The sequence below is a fragment of the Lithobates pipiens genome, unplaced genomic scaffold, assembly GCF_037356315.1.
Source record: "Lithobates pipiens isolate NorthernLeopardFrog02 unplaced genomic scaffold, aLitPip1_a1.2 Scaffold_19, whole genome shotgun sequence".
Taxonomy (NCBI): Eukaryota; Metazoa; Chordata; class Amphibia; order Anura; family Ranidae; genus Lithobates; species Lithobates pipiens.
The window spans coordinates 31,446,124-31,464,123 of record NW_027507764.1 but is presented as its reverse complement, the minus strand read 5'-3'; the positions used below and the strand labels follow the sequence as shown (position 1 = coordinate 31,464,123).

Below are 18,000 nucleotides of genomic sequence, written 5' to 3'. Positions count from 1 at the left end.
AAATTAATTCAATTAAATTTGATTAAAAAAATGGTATGAGTTACTAATTTTTAATAAAGATTTATTGATTTCATCCATGTAATAATAATACAGATAATACGAATTCTACTCTGAGGAAAATATTCTATGACTTCCTGATGGGTTCTATACAATGAGACGTTTATTGTTTGTCCTACAGAAAAATGGCCGCCCCCCCAGCCGGAGTCCTTTTCACAAAGCAGTGTGACCTCTAGTGTCTGCTGGAGGACTTCCTGTGTGTCCTACACAGTGTGTATAGATATATGCTATGTGACGCTTGGTCCTAGGCAAAATGGCCGCCAGCCGGAGCCTTAGAGAAACGTAGTTGCTCCTCTAGTGTTTGGGGGGCGGAATAGACGGGGAAAGCCGTTACATCGGAAGCCGAGGAGGATCTATCGAGGAATTGATGAATAATACCGATTATAGGTAATCAATAATGACAGAGGGGGGCATGACAGGGCGGGGGATCACAGCAGACTCCTATCTTATCTCTAATCCTTCTATAGAGCTGACATATACCATAGTGCTGTACACTGAGCCAATCACATCAGTCTGTACAGAGGAGCTTACACTCTAATGCCCCCTCCCCCACATCACATCAGTCTGTACAGAGGAGCTTACACTCTAATGTCCCCTCCCCCCACATCACATCAGTCCCTGTACAGAGGAGCTTACACTCTAATGTCCCCTCCCCCCACAGTCACATCAGTCTCTGTACAGAGGAGCTTACACTCTAATGTCCCCTCCCCCCACAGTCACTTCAGTCTCTGTGCACAGGAGCTTACACTCTAATGTCCCCTCCCCCCACAGTCACACCAGTCTGTACAGAGGAGTTTACACTCTAATGTCCCCTCCCCCACAGTCACATCAGTCTCTGTACAGAGGAGCTTACACTCTAATGTCCCCTCCCCCCACAGTCACATCAGTCTCTGTACAGAGGAGCTTACACTCTAATGTCCCCTCCCCCCCCCACTCACATCAGTCTCTGTACAGAGGAGCTTACACTCTAATGTCTCCTCCCCCCACATCACATCAGTCTCTGTACAGAGGAGCTTACACTCTAATGTCCCCTCCCCCCCACAGTCACATCAGTCTCTGTACAGAGGAGCTTACACTCTAATGTCTCCTCCCCCCACATCACATCAGTCTCTGTACAGAGGAGCTTACACTCTAATGTCCCCTCCCCCCCACAGTCACATCAGTCTCTGTACAGAGGAGCTTACACTCTAATGTCCCCTCCCCCCACAGTCACATCAGTCTCTGTACAGAGGAGCTTACACTCTAATGTCCCCTCCCCCCCACAGTCACATCAGTCTGTACAGAGGAGCTTACACTCTAATGTCCCCTCCCCCCCACAGTCACATCAGTCTGTACAGAGGAGCTTACACTCTAATGAGGTCCTGTGGGATTGTATCATTCCAGTGATCACATGGATGGAGTCGGAGGGGTTGGACAGTCTATTGGAGCTCCTCTTGGTTTCTCGGGGGCTAAACCTAAAATAAACCCCAGTCCCAGTTAGATGGTACCACCTGTAGGGGTGAGGGTTGGGCTTCTCCCACTTTCCCTCTCCTCGCCCCGTGGTGCCCTCTCCCCGTGGTGCCCTCCTGGGCGGCACAGCCACCACTGGCTTGTCCTCTCGCTCCATCCTGCAGTACCAGGCCTCTGCTGGCCCACCGTCTGCGGGGAGAAGGGGACTTGGACCCTCGCTCCCCCTGCCGTGTCGGGCCTTATCTCCTTTCAGGTTGCCTCATACCGGTGCAACTTGCTGGAGGTTCCGCCTCTGTGGTTGACCTCGCTACAGAGCAAATAAGAAGGCTTAGGCTGGTTCTGCTTCCAGACTGGCACAGAAGGGCTTCCTGGTCCAACCACCTTTTGATGCACTTGGCTTCCAGTCCGGACAAAGCACAGCCCTCTGGGGACACTGGCACGTGAGCTTTAGGGGAAAAAAAAAAAAGGTTTCTGGTATTGTGCGTGCATAGCCCGGCAGTTGGCCTCCTCGCCTCAAGCACGCCACTTCCTGGCTCTAGGAAAGAGCAGGTGCCAATGGTCCTTAGAGAGTCGGGCACACTTTCCCTGTGCCCGGGAAGCTCCAGAAATGGGGATTGCGAGATGTCTCTAGCACACCACTGCCTGGCTGGAGGAGAGAGCAGATGCCAATGGTCCTTAGAGTGTGGGGCACACTTTCCCTGTGCCCAGGAAGCTCCAGAAACAGGGGGGAGATGTCTCCAGCATGCCACTGCCTGGTTGTAGGACAGAGCCGGAACCAATGGTCCTTAGAGAGTTGGGCACACTTTCCTTGTGCCCGGGAAGCTCCAAAAACAGGGGGGAGAGATGTCTCCAGCACACCACTGCCTGCCTGGAGGAGAGAGCCAGTACCAATGGTCCTTAGAGAGTCGGGCACACTTTCCCTGTGCCCGGGAAGCTCCAGAAACGGGGGAGATGTCTCCAGCATGCTATTGCCTGGTTGTAGGAAAGAGCCCGAACCAATGGTCCTTAGAGAGTTGGGCACACTTTCCCTGTGCCCAGGAAGCTCCAGAAACAGGGGGGAGATGTCTCCAGCACACCACTGCCTGCCTGGAGGAGAGAGCCAGTACCAATGGTCCTTAGAGAGTCGGGCACACTTTCCCTGTGCCCAGGAAGCTCCAGAAACAGGGGGGAGATGTCTCCAGCATGCTACTGCCTGGTTGTAGGAAAGAGCCGGAAACCAATGGTCCTTAGAGAGTTGGGCACACTTTTCCTGTGCCCAGGAAGCTTCAGAAACAATGGAGACCACGGCCTGACTGGAGATGAGAGCAGGAACCAATGGTTCTTATAGAGTCGGGCACACCTTCCCTGTGCCTGGGAAGCTCCAGAAATGGGAGTAGAGATGTCTCCAGCACACCACTGCCTGGAGGACAGAGCAGGAACCAATGGTCCTCAGAGAGTTGCACACACTTTCTCTGTGCCCGGGAAGCTCCAGAAACAATGAGGAGATGTCTCCAGCATGCCACTGCCTGGTTATAGGAAAGAGCCGGTACCAATGGTCCTTAGAGAGTTGGGCACACTTTCCTTGTGCCCGGGAAGCTCCAAAAACAGGGGGGAGATGTCTCCAGCATGCCACTGCCTGGTTATAGGAAAGAGCCGGTACCAATGGTCCTTAGAGAGTTGCACACACTTTTTCTGTGCCCGGGAAGCTCCAGAAACAATGAGGAGATGTCTCCAGCACACCACTGCCTGCCTGGAGGAGAGAGCCGGTACCAATGGTCCTTAGAGAGTCGGGCACAGTGAGAAGCTGCAGAAATGGGGGTTGGGAGATGTCTCCAGCATGCCACTGCCTGGCTGGAGGAGAGAGCAGGCGCCAATGGTCCTTAGAGTGTGGGGCACACTTTCACTGTGCCCAGGAAGCTCCAGAAACAGGGGGGAGAGATGTCTCCAGCATACTACTGCCTGGTTGTAGGAAAGAGCCGGAACCAATGGTCCTTAGAGAGTTGGGCACACTTTCTCTGTGCCTAAGAAGCTCCAGAAACAATAGAGAGATGTCTCCAGCACACCACTGCCTGGCTGGAGGAGAAAGCCGGAAACAATGGTCCTTGGAGAGTCTGGCACACTTTCTCTGTGCCTGGGAAGCTCCAGAAATGGGGGAAGAGAGTCTCCAGCACACCACTATTGGCAACACCCCTGAGGGTCGTGACCCACTGGAGGGGGAGCGTGCCACCCTCCCTAGCTTTGCAGTCCAGCTCCCAGGGAGAGACTTTCAACCTCGGGTCAGTCAGAATATAAACATTTTGCTGCACCCCTGGGGAAACGCAATCATGAACTGAGCAGCGGGGGAAGGGCAGGGGTATTTAACCTCTGCGAATTGTTTCCTGTCAGGGGAGAAGAGTCGTCCTTCAGATGTGCCGTCCTGGGAGAAGACTGGAGAAAGCAGAATTATCTGCCTCCACGTCACAACTAATTGGACCGTTTACATCCCTAATTCGGTCATCTTTATTCAGAGCTCAGAAACCCCTCAATCTCCTCCTCACTTTTTCCAATCAATTCGGAAAACCAATATGCCGGTCCTAGAGGATGCTGAATCAGGGGGGATTGAAGGAGCACCCCGCTCACTCTCTGGGTCACAGACATCCCTGACCTGTGGGATCACTCAGTGGTTTCAAAAGAGTACAAGATAGACTTCAAGACTCTCCCACCTCACCGCTTTCTTCTTTCAAATTAACCAAAAGCTGTCCAAGGGCAGTCACACTTACAAAGGGCACTGAACCACCTCTTTCCCCAGGGAGTCATTGTACCAGTGCCACCACAGGACGGGTTCAAGAGGTTCTACTCTAATGTGTTCACAGTGCCAAAAACCCCAATGATGGGCATTTGTCCTATCCTGGAATTAAAGTCCCTCAAGAAATTCTTCCACATTCCAAAATTTTGTTATAGCCTTTGCCTCTCAGAGACGAGGAGAACACATGACATCAGTGGATATATCCTATATGCCTATCTGCATGTTCCCATTTATCCCCCTCATCAGTGATTTCTATGCTTGGCAGAGGACCACTTCCAGGTATGTTGTATTGCCTCCTGGCCTGCCCTCTGTTCCCTGAGTCTTCACAAAGATCTTGGCATCCTTGCTTGCCCTTCTCAGAACTCGGGGCATCCAGGTAAAAGGCTATCCTGATGACCTTCTGCTGATGGACCCATCTGCCTTACGTCTCTTCACAAATGTCAAAAAGACGACTCGGCTGCTTCAGAGCCTTGGCTGGGTGATCAACTTCAAAAAAATGGTTTCCAGCCTTCCCTGTGCCTAGAATAATTTGGTTTGATCCTGGATACATCCAAGATAAAGGTCCTTCTTCCAGAAAAGAAAGCTCCTTCTCTAAGAACTCACACTCGTTAAAGCCAAGTTCCACCCAAAAGTGGAACTTCTGCACATTTGGCACCTTTGGAGGGGGGGGGGGTAGAATAATTTGGTTTGATCCTGGATATATTTAAGACAAAGGTCCTTCTTCCAGAAAAGAAAGCTCCTTCTTTAAGAACTCACACTCGTTAAAGCCAAGTTCCACCCAAAAGTGGAACTTCTGCACATTTGGCACCTTTGGAGGGGGGGGGGGGGGTAGAATAATTTGGTTTGATCCTGGATATATCTAAGACAAAGGTCCTTCTTCCAGAAAAAGTCCCTTCTCTAAGAACTCACACTCGTTAAAGCCGAGTTCCACCCAAAAGTGGAACTTCTGCACATATGGCACCTTTGGGGGGAGGGTAGAATAATTTGGTTTGATCCTGGATACTTCTAAGACAAAGGTCCTTCTTCCAGAAAAGAAAGTTCCTTCTCTAAGAACTCACACTCGTTAAAGCGGAGCTCCACCCAAAAGTGGAACTTCTGCACATTTGGCACCTTTGGGGGGGGATACCTGTCCCCACTTCAGGGAGTATTTGCCTCAGCCGTTGAGGTCACTGCTCAGGGCTCCCTCATTTTTCCCCCCACCATCGGGCCAGTAGGAGAGCGGAGCGGTGCCTCACTCATTCGTAGTAGGGACCCAACATCAAGCTGTAATGCTTCACTACTGGGTTCTCTTTTTAGCTATGGTGGTGGCAGCACCCGGCGGCTAATGGAAACATCAGTTGAGGTGCCGACATCGCTGGACTCCAGGACAAGTCAGTGTCCTATTCTTAAAAGTCAGCAGTATGTGTAATTGTTGGCTTTTAATTTTCGTATTGGTGGACGGACCTCCTCTTCAACCGAGATCCAAAGTAAATCTAACCGTGAGACAGACCTGTCATTTGAAATCAGGGTCCATTGGTGGCCTCCTTTTTAGGCAATGCCTCTTGCCCAATTCCATTCAAGAGCTCTCCAACTAAATCTGTCAAAATTTTTTTTTTTCTCGTGCTCCTATTCTACCAAACAAGGAAGTCCTCGTCTTGGTAGATCACCGCTTCAACTCTAAGCCCCTGTACACACGGTCGGAGATTTCCACAACCAAATACGTCGGATTTTGTCCGTCGGATCTTGTCCGAAACTGTTGCATACACACGGTCGGACAAAGTTGGCGAAAAATCCGATCTTTCAGTGATGATGTAATTTCGTTATGATGGGACTACGTTCAGGCTAGTAGCCAATAGCTTTGATGTAGGAATTTGATCTGAGCATGCGTGGCACTTGGTCCGATCAAAATTCTCTACACATGATCGGAGTATGTCCAATCGGCCCAGTTGGTCGGGAAATATTTCCAACATGTTGGAAAATTGGGTCCGACGGAATCAGTCCGATGCATACCACACACAGTCGGATTATCCGCCGACACGGTCCGATAGGACACATTCCGACGGATTCTCCGACCGTGTGTACAAGGGCTAACAGAGGGAAAATCTTACAACAGACGTATGTCTGCCAGGCCTTTTACAGTTCAGAGAACATGATCAACGGAGGAGACCAAACTCCCCATCAACACCTTGGAGTTCAGAGCTGTCAAGACTGTCCCTTCAGTACCGGACCTCCTTCTAAAAGCGCACAGAATTTAGCTGCAATCAGACAATAGCACTACAGTGCCATATATCCGCCACCAAGAGGCACCCGGCTGCCATTTAGGAAGCAAACCAAATTCTCTTGTGGACAGAAACTCACCGTCCGGTGATTGCTTGGCGCTCTCTTCCTCAGATAAAATTGATTCCTGAGCATCCTCAAACACCAACCCTAAGTGCCGGTTCACACGGGCAACCTGTCAGGCTACTTAGCCACCTGACAGGTCACACTCCATGCATTGCAATGGAACCATTCTAATGCCACGTACACACGATCGGAAATTCGCCAGAAAAAGACCGATGAGAGCTTTTGGTCGGAAAATGCAACCGTGTGTAGGCTCCATCGGACTTTTGCTGGCTGAATTCCCACCGGCAAAAGATTGAGAGCGTGTTCTCTTATTCTTCGGTCGGGAAAAGTTCCTATCCGAAAATGCAATCGTCTGTATGCAATTCGGACGCGCAAAAAAAAAAATCACACGTACTCAGAAACAATTCGACACATGCTCGGAAGCATTGAACTCCATTTTCTCGGGCTGTATGGGGCGGCTTCATAGTCAGTCAACTTTGAAGCCGCCTCTGTGTGAACTGGGGCTAAGACATTAAAAAACAAATAAAGTTTGTGCTTTACCTAATATACATTTTTTAAAACGCCTGGAAAACATGGAGCTGAAGCTAAATAGAACACAAAGGGTAGTACACAAAAATATGCAACCTACAAAAATGCAATTCACAGTAATGTAATGTAGTAAAGTGAATATGGGTGCCAGGTCTGCACACTATGTTGTACAACACAGTACAGTCCATTGTAACATAGCCAATACAGCTCTGTATATATCACTGTATTGTAAATAGCTCTTTGTATAGCAGCATATCTTATTATTATTATTATTATTATATATCTATATATAATATCTCCTTTTATCCTAACTGAAAAATATCTAGAGCTCAGGTCGTACGCAGGGTGGAATCGAGCCCTATGATCTTGACTAGTGGGAAATGATTATCGATCGTTGGTTGCTGTGGCAGCTGGCAAATGGCCACCTCAGTTTGCGGTTTCCACAAACTGTCGGTCAATTGGGTTTGCCTTAAGCCCATGCTTGTCTCAAACCTCATCCTGACCCAAGGACCTCTAGTCTACTATTGTGTTAGTACATAAGGTACAGTGTGGAAATGACTCCCCTCACCTCCATAACAGATGATGGAGATTAGGAGGGGTTCTTAGTGGGTTCTGATCCCTGTATGACAATACTAACTGTCAGGACAGGAAGGGAAGTTTTCCCCCAGTTGTCTTCCAGGTCAGCCATTGAGAATTGGAGCTCCTCCTCACACACAGGAAACGCATTGCCACTAATGTCTTTAAAAGTGGTCCCTCAGGTCCTTGGTCAGGCTCATTGTTTCCTCCCTTCGGAGGGGACATATTGCCTGAGGGACATGCATCTCCCAAGGGCTGGGCTAGGACATGCGTCTCATGGCTGCAGCAGGGAGAACACTTTGAGCATTTGGGCTGCGGGGGTGAGTGCACCCTTACCAGGATTGCTGGGTGGAGGAGGATGGTCAGGCTTCTTCTGAGCCCAGGCGTGGAGGGAGGTGCCGATACACCATTCCATAGGTGGCTCCAGTTTTGGGGGGGGGGGGGGTTCGGAGGAGTTCCCATGGCCGGAGGCAACTTGACCCAAAGACATATCGCATGATTTCCAGGTCAGGGTGATGTTATCGGCGTGCCGGGCAAATGGTCGAACCCCTAAAAGGCGTGGGAAGCTTGAATGGTCGGCTGGTGTCATTATTGTGGACATGACTGCAGGGGACAGCATGGATGCCACAGGAAGGTCCAGGTCAGCCCTTGAGAAATGGAGCTCCTCCGCACACACAGGAAATACATTACCACTAATTTCTTTAAAGGGCAGTCCCTCAGGTCCCTAGGCAGTCTTAGTGTTTCCTCCGTCCAGAGGAGACATTTTGCCTTTGGGCTGCTGGGGTGAGTGCACCCTTACCAGGATTGCTGGGTGGAGGAGGATAGACGTGAGGCCGTGGGCAATCCTGCTTAGGCTGAGTGCAGGAGGTGACCTGGGATCAGGCTTCTTCTGAGCCCAGGCATGGAGTGAGGTGCCGATAAACCATCCTCTTGGTGGCTTCAGCGGAAGGGGTGGGGGGTTGAATACCTGCAGCCAGAGGCCGCTTGACCCTGAAGATGCGGCACATAATTTCTGGGTCTGGGTGATGTAATCGGCGTGCCTGGGAAGCTTGAGTGGCAGGCTGGTGCCATTATTGTGGATGCGGCTGCAGGCGACAGCATGGATGCCACAGGAGGGTCCAGGACGCAAGAGGACAATGCTATCTTATCTGCTTGTGCTCCCAGTGACACAGGCACCAGTGGGACACAGGTAGGCACCAACGGTTGCAGCGGGTGACCTTTTGTTCAATTTTTGGAACAGCTAGCAGTGGTGGTCTCTAGGAGGCTGGGGCAATGTCACTGGTTGTGCACACTGTTGTGGCTGGCTGAGTGTACCCTTTCTTACCGCCATGGACCCCTGTGTTTTATGTCTTGGCAAGCCAAGCCTCCTAAACAGCCAAATCCCACTCCAAGGAAGCGGTGTGCAAAATGTGCTACCAAGATGCCCTTGGAATACACAGAACTGCTGTGTCAAGCTTGCATAGACAGACTGGATAAAAAACAGTCGGATGCAATCTACACAAAAATCTTTGGATCCCTGTGGGATGACATGGCTACTACCTTTTTAAGGATCTTAAAAAAAATTATTTTAGAGGGAAAACCTCTAACTCCCTCTGGAAGTTCCTCTCCAATAGCCTCAGGAGCAAGCAAGGGAATGAGTGGGTAGCCGCGCGGTTAGCAAAATAGCCAACGACAGCTCGGATTCAGAGCAGGAAGATTGGGGGGAGAAGGAAAAAGAGGGCCCAAGTATAAATTGTCCTAGAAGATTTAGAGGACTTGCTTGGGGCTATATATGAGACTTTGGAAATGGAGGAAGAAAAAGAATGTTCATCAAAACATGACGTGATGTACCAAGGTCTAAGGAAGAAAATGTCCAAAGTAATACAGGTCCACCAGGTGATGTTGGATGTCATGAGAAATGAATGGGTAGACCCAGAAAATAAGCCCTTCCTTGTAGCTAGTCATAAGAAGTGGTTCCCTTTTTATTAACGATCCACAGGAAGTGTGGAATAAGAACCCTAAATTGGATGTGCCAGTATCAAGTCTCCAAAAAGTCCTCATTGGCCTTTGAAGACTTAGGGCATCTAAAAGGTTGTATGGACAAGAGGGGTGACATTGGCTTAAAGAGAACCTGGAAAACAAGTGTCTCCAGCCTGCGCTTGCCACCACTTGCGTGGCAAAAAAATCTTGGTTTTTGTCTCTCACAACTTCAGGACCATATCAAAAATGGTACCCCCAGGGAAGAAATTTTGAAAACCCTACTGGTTATCTCCAAGGTGGTCAGTAAAATAGCGGTTGCATCTGCAGAATCCGTCAAACTGCCAGCGAGATCAGGGGGCTATCTGGATGAAGACTTGGCCAGGGCATCCTGCATCCACAATGAAACTATGTAACCTCCCATTTATCGGAGATCTTCTATTTGGGACAGGCTTGGACGGAGCCCTAGAGAGAACGGTGGACAAGAAGAAAGCCTTCCGGATAGAGAAGCGCAGACCTCCACAGAATAGTTTTTCCGTGGGTGAAAAGAACGTCCGCAAGAAGAAAAGAAAGATTACTCGAAAAAGCACTGGTACGGGTCACAAGGGGAAGCCTAAGCCCTTGTACACACGGTCTGACATTCTGACAACCAAATCCGTTGGATTATGTCCGAAACTGTTGCATACACACGGTCCGACAAAGTTGTCGGACAATCCTATTGTACATAACGTGATGACGTTATTTCGTTACCACGGGACTACGTTCAGGCTAGTAGCCAATAGCTTTGGTCTAGGAATTTGATCTGAGCATGCGTGGCACTTTATCCGTCGGAGTAGGCTACACATGATCTGAGTATGTCCGATCGGAGCATGTTGTTAGAAAATGTTATAGACAAGTTGGAAAACTTGGTCCGTCGGATACTCCGATGGAAACAGTCCGATGGAGACCACACACAGTCGGATTATCCGACAATACGGTCCGATCGGACACATTCCGTCGGAATCTCCGACCGTGTGTACAAGGGCTTAGAGTAACCTCCTCCTTGGCTCTTCTAGTCAAGGCCCAAAACAATGTTGATAGAACTCCAGTAGAGGGGAGACTGGCTACCTTCCTACCTCCAATGGTAGAAAACAGCCAACCAATTTATCTTAAACATCGTTGCAAGGGGTTACTCCCTGGAATTCAATTGTCATCCTCCAGAGAGATTTCTTTCAACAAAATTTCCCAGGGATCCAAAAAAGCAAGAGCTCTCCTATTAGTTGCTGGGGGAGATGGTAGACCAGAAGGTCCTTACTCCAGTCCCAGAGGAAGAAAAATGAAAGTTTTTTACTCTCACGTTTTTGTGATCAAAAAACCTTCCGGGAAATTTCAATTTATATTCAATCTAAAACCCCTGAACCAGGTGAAACAATACAACAAATTCTAACATGGAATCCATATTCTTCACTCGGGAACTTTCATGGTGACCATGGATGTCAGGGATGCCCATCTCCACATTCCCATATGAGAGGAGTACCAGAGATACTCGAGGTTGGCGGTCGAGATAGAGGGAAAGGAGTAAAATATCCAAAGCAGGGCTCTTCCTTTCGGGCTATCCTTGTCACCGAGGATATTTACCAAAGTCCTAGCAGAAGCCCTGGCTCCTCTGAGGTTAAAGAAGATGACCTTAGTACTGTACCTAGATGACCTACTATTCGCTTCAACGTCAGAAGTACAGCTGGTAAAAGACCTGGCAGAAGCTCAACTATGGCTGAAGTCATTAGGCTGGATTTTTAACATCGAAAAATCAGATTTCTGGGATATCTGCTAAACTTCATAGAGCAGAAAACGTCCCTGCCGGAGGAGAAAATTCAAGGCCTCGCAAGGAGAGTAAGTTCTGTACAAAAGAACCTCCCGATATCCATCGGGAGCTGATGTCAGTTCTGGGTCTGATGACCTCAACAATACTGGCAATGCAATTGCCAAGTATCATCTAAGGCCCTTAAAAATCTATCTACTAAAAAAAACAGCAAGAGGATCTAGACAGAACACTTTTACTCCCAACCTCCATGAAGAGATCACTTTGGTGGTGGAGTATCCACACAGGGTGTGGCATGGTCTTTCCCAACCTCACAGAAGTTGACCATGGACGCAAGCAGTTGGGGATGAGGAGCCCACTTAGCAGGTCAGCCTGCTCAGTGGAAATGGTACCCGGAAGAAGTTTAGGCGTCTTCGAATTAGAGGGAGCTTATGGCAATAGCCAAAGCCATAGAACACTTCCAAGACCAGTTAAGAAATCCATCACACCCTGATCCTGTCCGACAATGCCATGGCAATAGCTTATGTGAACAAGCAAGGGTGCACAAGGAGCCCTGCCTTGAGCCACATCTCCAACCAGATCTGTCAATGGGCAGAAGGGAATCTACTGTCGCTGGGAGCGGGCCACCTAAAGGGGGGAAAACAATCAAGTGGCTAACTTCCTCAGCCGCCAAGAGATCTCCCAAGAGGAATGGGCATTACTCCCAGAGGTGTTCAGGGAAATTACAGCCCGCTGGGGAAAAGCGAATATAGATCTATTTGCATCATGGAAAAACAACAAGGTGAAGCGTTTCTACTTGCTAAACCCACAAGACTGGCCTCTGGGGATAGATGCACTTCAAAACCTGTGGGATTTCAAGATGTGCTTCGCTCCACCCCCCCCCACTGGTATATCTGATTCCTCGAGTAATGAAGAAATTCCTTCTACAGGAACTGACAAAGTTTGATACTGATAGCACCATATTGGCCCAAGAGAGCCTAGCTCTCTCAGCTCATCAGTCTCTCAGCAAAAGAGTCGTGGCAACTTCCTCGCAGGGACAACCTGATGTCTACTAGCCGTGACTACTCCTTCACAGGGACAACCTTTCTTGTCTTAGGCCCTAACAGGCCTAAGACGATAAAGCTTCAAATGGGTGGTCTGGTTACTGAGGAAGACATCTTGAGATCAACTCTCGGATAAAGGGGTGGAGACGCTTCTGAGCGCTAGAAAGCCGAACACCAAGGCCATCTACAGAAAGACCTGGAGAAAATGTAACATCTGGAGCACTGAAAATAACAGACAAAAGATGGATACACCGACTATTCTTGATTTCCTACAGCAAGGTGCTGATAAAGGTCTAGCGCTCAGTACAGTATGCTGAAGGTCCAGATTGCAGCGTTGTCTGTGTATCTAGAATGGGCACTACAAGGGGACCAGTTAGCCAGTGCTCTGAAAAAGCAAGAGACCAAGTACAGACCACCCAAGACACAAAAATGTTCCACATGGGATCTGTCGGGGTACTGTGGGGGATCATCAAAAGCCCCTTTGAGCCTCGACAAGAAACATCTTTACACCTGCTGACACTCAAAACTGCCTTCCTCGTGGCTATCGCTACAGCGCATAGGATAGGGGAACTCCAGACTCTATCTGTCTGAGAACCTTTTCTCAAGCTTCACGATAACGTAATCGTCCTTCAAACAGATCCGGGATTGACACCGAAAGTGACATCAACTTTTCATAAATCCCAGGTTATAATACTACCTTAACTTTGTAGTTCACCGGCTAATAACAAAGAGCAAGAACTGAGCCTTCTAAATGTTAGAAGATGTCCTCTTCAGTACCTTGAAGTCGCCAATGAGTTCAGAGCATCAGTAGCTCTGTTCGTCCTGTACGCTGAAAATCAAAAAGGGAAACAAGCGTCCAAAAAAAAATAGCTAGATGGCTCAAGTCAGCGATTACTGGAGTGCTGCGAATTTATGGTTAAGTAACACTGCCAAAAAAATCTAAGGGCTTCAGCAGCCTCGTAGGCAGAGAAAGCGGGAGCCACTCCGGAGCAGTTTTGCAGGGCAGCAACTTGGTCAAGATTCTCTACCTTTTGTTCAGTATTAGACTGGATCTGATATCCAGCCAGGACCAGGCTTTGGTAGGAAAGTCCTCCAAGCCATTGTCCCACCCTAATCAGGTGAGTACTTGGCTATCCTCTCAAGGACTGACCTGAGTTCTTACTAGTAACTCTGTTTGCAGAGTTTCCTGGGTGGCACGATCCATCCCTAATGTTTAACCTTGTGGGGTTGCGTTGTGTTTTATGTCTTTCCGATTCCGGGCCTCAGTTAATTGTCTGACTAACCAGGGACCTGAGGGACCGCCTTTAAAAAAATAAATTGTGGCAATGTGTTTCCTGTTTGTGAGGAGGAGCTCCATCTCTCAAGGGCTGCACTACCGGAAACAGAGTTACCGGTAAGAACTTACTCTGCTTTTCTGACCGACAACACTCAAATCATATCTGTCACAGCGACTGCTATAGTATATGAGAAGTCAACTTCTCTTCTGTCAGAGCCCCGGGAGTGTAGTGATAGCTGTAATCATGAGGTTCAGTAAAACTGTTAAGCTGACCATAGATGGTTCAGCAGGAACCAGACGAGATTCATGGGCTGGCTGAATGTACTCAAGTTGATCGAGAGATCAGATTTTACATGTGATTATTTCTAGCGGCTGCTATAGCTGCTAGCAATAATCACTGTGTTCTCCTGACGGGGATGGTTTCCCCACCAGGAGAACACAATGGCTCCACAGGAGGGACAGTGCAACTGTGTTGATGGTGAAATTGTGTGGATTTCACGTGCTGCAGGAAATACATTTTCTCCGTCAATGATCAGACTTGGTTATAAATAACATAAAAGGAAAATCTATAAAATGAATAGATACATCAAACGATAAATCAAACCACCCATAGAAAAAACAGCGCGTTACTACGTTTGCAATAGTTAATAATAAGGTGCAATCCTCTATTTCAAATCAAACGTGTGTGTGTGTGTGTGTGTGTGTGTATATGTGTGTGTATATATAATATAATATATATATATTAGTCATGTATAAGTCATTGGTGTGCATTCAATTCATAAGAGCGGCACATGCATCAAACTTGTGGTTCCACTCCAGTGTTCATCAATTCTCCCTTAATGGTTAATCCAAACAGGGAAAGAAACTCTCTGCCACAGTTCTTTAGATGTATAATATATGGCCCTTCTACCGGAAATACACCTCCACACGTGCAATGGGATACACACAAGCCACACTGGGGGATACGTGAAAGTGAGGGAATCCCCCTTTGGTGTGGCTCTTACCAGACTCAGCTGGTTTCACAAGCCTTTATAGATCACTTTTGCTGGTTCCTAGTGTGGGGTTCCATCTGCATCATAGACATCAGGTGTTCAGAGTCTCGGAGAAGGGTAGTTATAAAAAGCACACATAGTGTAATTCCGTCATACAAAAAGTTTTATTTAATAATAAAAAAAAACCCCCACAAATATTGCACTCACAAACGTAAAATCTTTAAAAGCATTGGTTCACTCTGAATGCATAGCTAGTTGAATCGACCAGGATGAGAGAGAATTCTACCACCCACAGCTACGAGTTGTTATCACTAATAGCTCATGGTTTGGCTGTCCGTCTTTCTTCCCTCCTGTCAGTCCCACTATGCTCGTATCGTATGGTTCCACACTGACGCGTTTCGTCGTACTGACATCATCATTAATAACAGGGAGAAGTCCACAAGGTGGCATGCACCCCACTGGAATCCCCATGAAGAAGTCACATGACGTAACGCGTAGGGAATGGCCATAGGACGAACCGGAAGTAGAGTAAGACGGGCGGAAGTTGCCGTTTATACCCTCTTCCTGATTGTGTTTGTTTTTTGCAATTTAAATAAGTGAAGATCCATATCACCTATTCTGTAAGCTGGGACTGGCCCTCTAGTGGCGGAATTGTATCATTACATCCCTCCTTTGGATTTCCTGATGGCTATTATTTATGAATGAAATAAGAGAATCCTGGAGTTTGTTTGATTTGCTTATTCACTTCGTTTGAAGGTGAGAGTTCTGGGAGCCTTGAGTAGCGGACATTCTATTATTGTTCTATCATTGAACCTTTTTCCATTTTGTATATATTTTTTTTATATATTTTTATGCGTGCTGTTTTATGGACTATATTTTTTTCACGGCATTGTATGTATGCACATATTTATATTATTTTGAATTTGTATATTTTATTTGAGTGGCACGATTTGCGCAGGACCCACCCCTCTATTTGCACCCCACTGGACCCCTAGTAATCTGACATACTTTAGAAAGTGGCTGAAATCCTGGAGCTTAGCTTTAATGAGTCATAGAATTTAAATGTTTTCTCTCTTCTGCTTTCAGTGATGGCGTCTGCTGATCTGAGGAAGGAGCTGGAATGTTCCATCTGTCTGGAAATTTATAGAGATCCTGTAACCCTAAAATGTGGCCACAACTTCTGCCGGGACTGTATTGGTCATATGATGGATACACAGGAGGGGTCTGGAGGTTATCCCTGTCCTGAATGCAGAGAAGAGTTCCAGGATCGGTCTTCACTTCGGAGGAACACAACATTGCGTAACATAGTGGAGAATTTTCTGTCTGCTCAACCAGCTCCGAAATCTGCGTTCTTCTGTAGTTACTGTATTCACACTCCTGTACCTGCTGTGATATCCTGTCTGATGTGTGAAGCTTCTCTGTGTGACGATCACCTGAGAGTCCACAGCAAGTCACCAGAACACGTCTTATGTGACCTCACCGCTTCCCTGGAGAACAGGAAATGTTCTGTCCATAAGGAACCACTGGAATATTACTGTGCAGAAGACTCCACTTGTATCTGTGCATATTGCAGATTGGCCCTAGAACATCAGGGACACCAGGTGGAGACTCTGGATGAGGCCTTTGAGATGAAGAAGAAGAAACTGAGAAATGTTCTGCAGGAATTGATGAAGGAAAGAGAAGAGATGGATAAAAGAGTCCAGGGTCTGCAGGAACACGGGAGGAAAGTACAAGGAAAAGCAGGCGATGAAACGGAGAGAGTCACTGCTCTGTTCAGAGACCTCAGGAGACGTCTGGAAGACCTGGAGAAGAGAGTCCTGAGTGAGATCTCCGGGCAGGCACAGCGGGTCTCACTATCACTGTCTGATTTGATCCAACAGCTGGAAATAAAGAAAGAGGAGCTGTCAAGGAAGATGGTGGACATTGAGAAGCTGTGCAACCTGACAGATCCACTGACTGTCCTACAGGAACCACACATAGGTGACTTGTGTGATACTGAGAGATATGGTAAACTCCTCCATGATGGAGGAGATCTGGATGTGGCAGGGATCTCACATACAATACACACAGGTTTATTAGATATCATATCTGGGGTAAATGTACAGAAATGTACAGGCACAGAGGTCTATCCACATTCTACTACAAACGAAATATACCCCTCTTTTCACAAAAGACCCAGGAGACGTCGCCTACCCTTTCCCACCATAGAACAGTCGCAATACCAGGCTGAAGGACCAAATCTTGGGTCTGTACAGCAAACATCTTGGTTTGCAAACATATTACTGGATGCGCAGACAGCTGGTAATCATCTACAAGTATCAAGTGACGGGAAAATGGTGTCCAGGGGAGCATATGGGAAGCCTTTAGAATCACCGGGGAGATTTCGGTGTTCTCAGGTGATGAGCAGACAGAGGTTTTCCTCAGGGAGACATTACTGGGAAGTGGATCTCGGGGTGTCAAAGATCTGGAGAATTGGAATGTGTTACACCAGTATGGCTAGGTTGGGATTTTTTTCACAGATTGGATGTAATGAGAAGTCCTGGTGTTTGGAGGAGAGGAGGGGTAATCAGTACTCAGTGATGCATGACAGTAATCTGGTCCCATTACCCGGCAATATCCTCAGTAGGAGAGTCAGGGTACATCTGGATTATGAGGCCGGGCGGATCTCCTTTTATGAATTGTGTGACCCCATCCGACATCTCTACACCTTCACCACCACCTTCACCGAGCCCCTCCATGCTGTGTTCCGTTTAGGGAGTAGTTCCTGTTTAAAGATATCTGGGGGCAAATCTGGTGCGAGAGAGCGGCCTAGATACTGGGAGGGAGCAGCGGCCAAAAACCACTACTACTGATTTATTTATAAAGTTGCAGGCACCGGGGGGGGGGGGGGGGGGCGTCATCCTTCTCCTAAACCTCACTTTATTACCTAGTGCAGTGATGGCGAACCTTGGCACCCCAGATGTTTTAGAACTACATTTCCCATGATGCTCATGTACTCTGCAGTATAGTTGAGCATCATGGGAAATGTAGTTCCAAAACATCTGGAGTGCCAAGGTTCTCCATCACTGACCTAGTGTGTCTCTGACCAGGGACAAGCATGTAGGAGGTTCCGATATTTTTGGCTTTCCTGGTTGCATGCTTAGGTCAGTGAAACTTGAGGTAGTTTAGTGATGATTGGGGTTAGTCCGGGATCCTTCCCCTTTTACAATATATCTCAGTTTTAGATTGAGTAGAGATGT

At 47.8% G+C, this 18,000-nt stretch overlaps 1 protein-coding gene across 1 annotated transcript; it reads left to right on the top strand.

The window, feature by feature from the left end:
• Positions 1–303: 303 nt before the first annotated feature.
• LOC143995874 (E3 ubiquitin-protein ligase TRIM39-like) lies at positions 304–17,649 on the top strand. The gene is made up of 2 exons (XM_077490598.1): positions 304–444; positions 15,848–17,649. Exon 2 carries the CDS (start codon positions 15,850–15,852, stop codon positions 17,611–17,613), a length of 1,764 nt encoding a protein of 587 aa, XP_077346724.1. The 5' UTR covers positions 304–444; positions 15,848–15,849; the 3' UTR covers positions 17,614–17,649.
• The last annotated feature ends 351 nt before the right edge of the window (positions 17,650–18,000 follow it).

Bases quoted from the DNA above. Each gene is read 5' to 3' on its own strand.
- LOC143995874 (XM_077490598.1), top strand. From the start codon at position 15,850: ATGGCGTCTGCTGATCTGAGGAAGGAGCTGGAATGTTCCATCTGTCTG.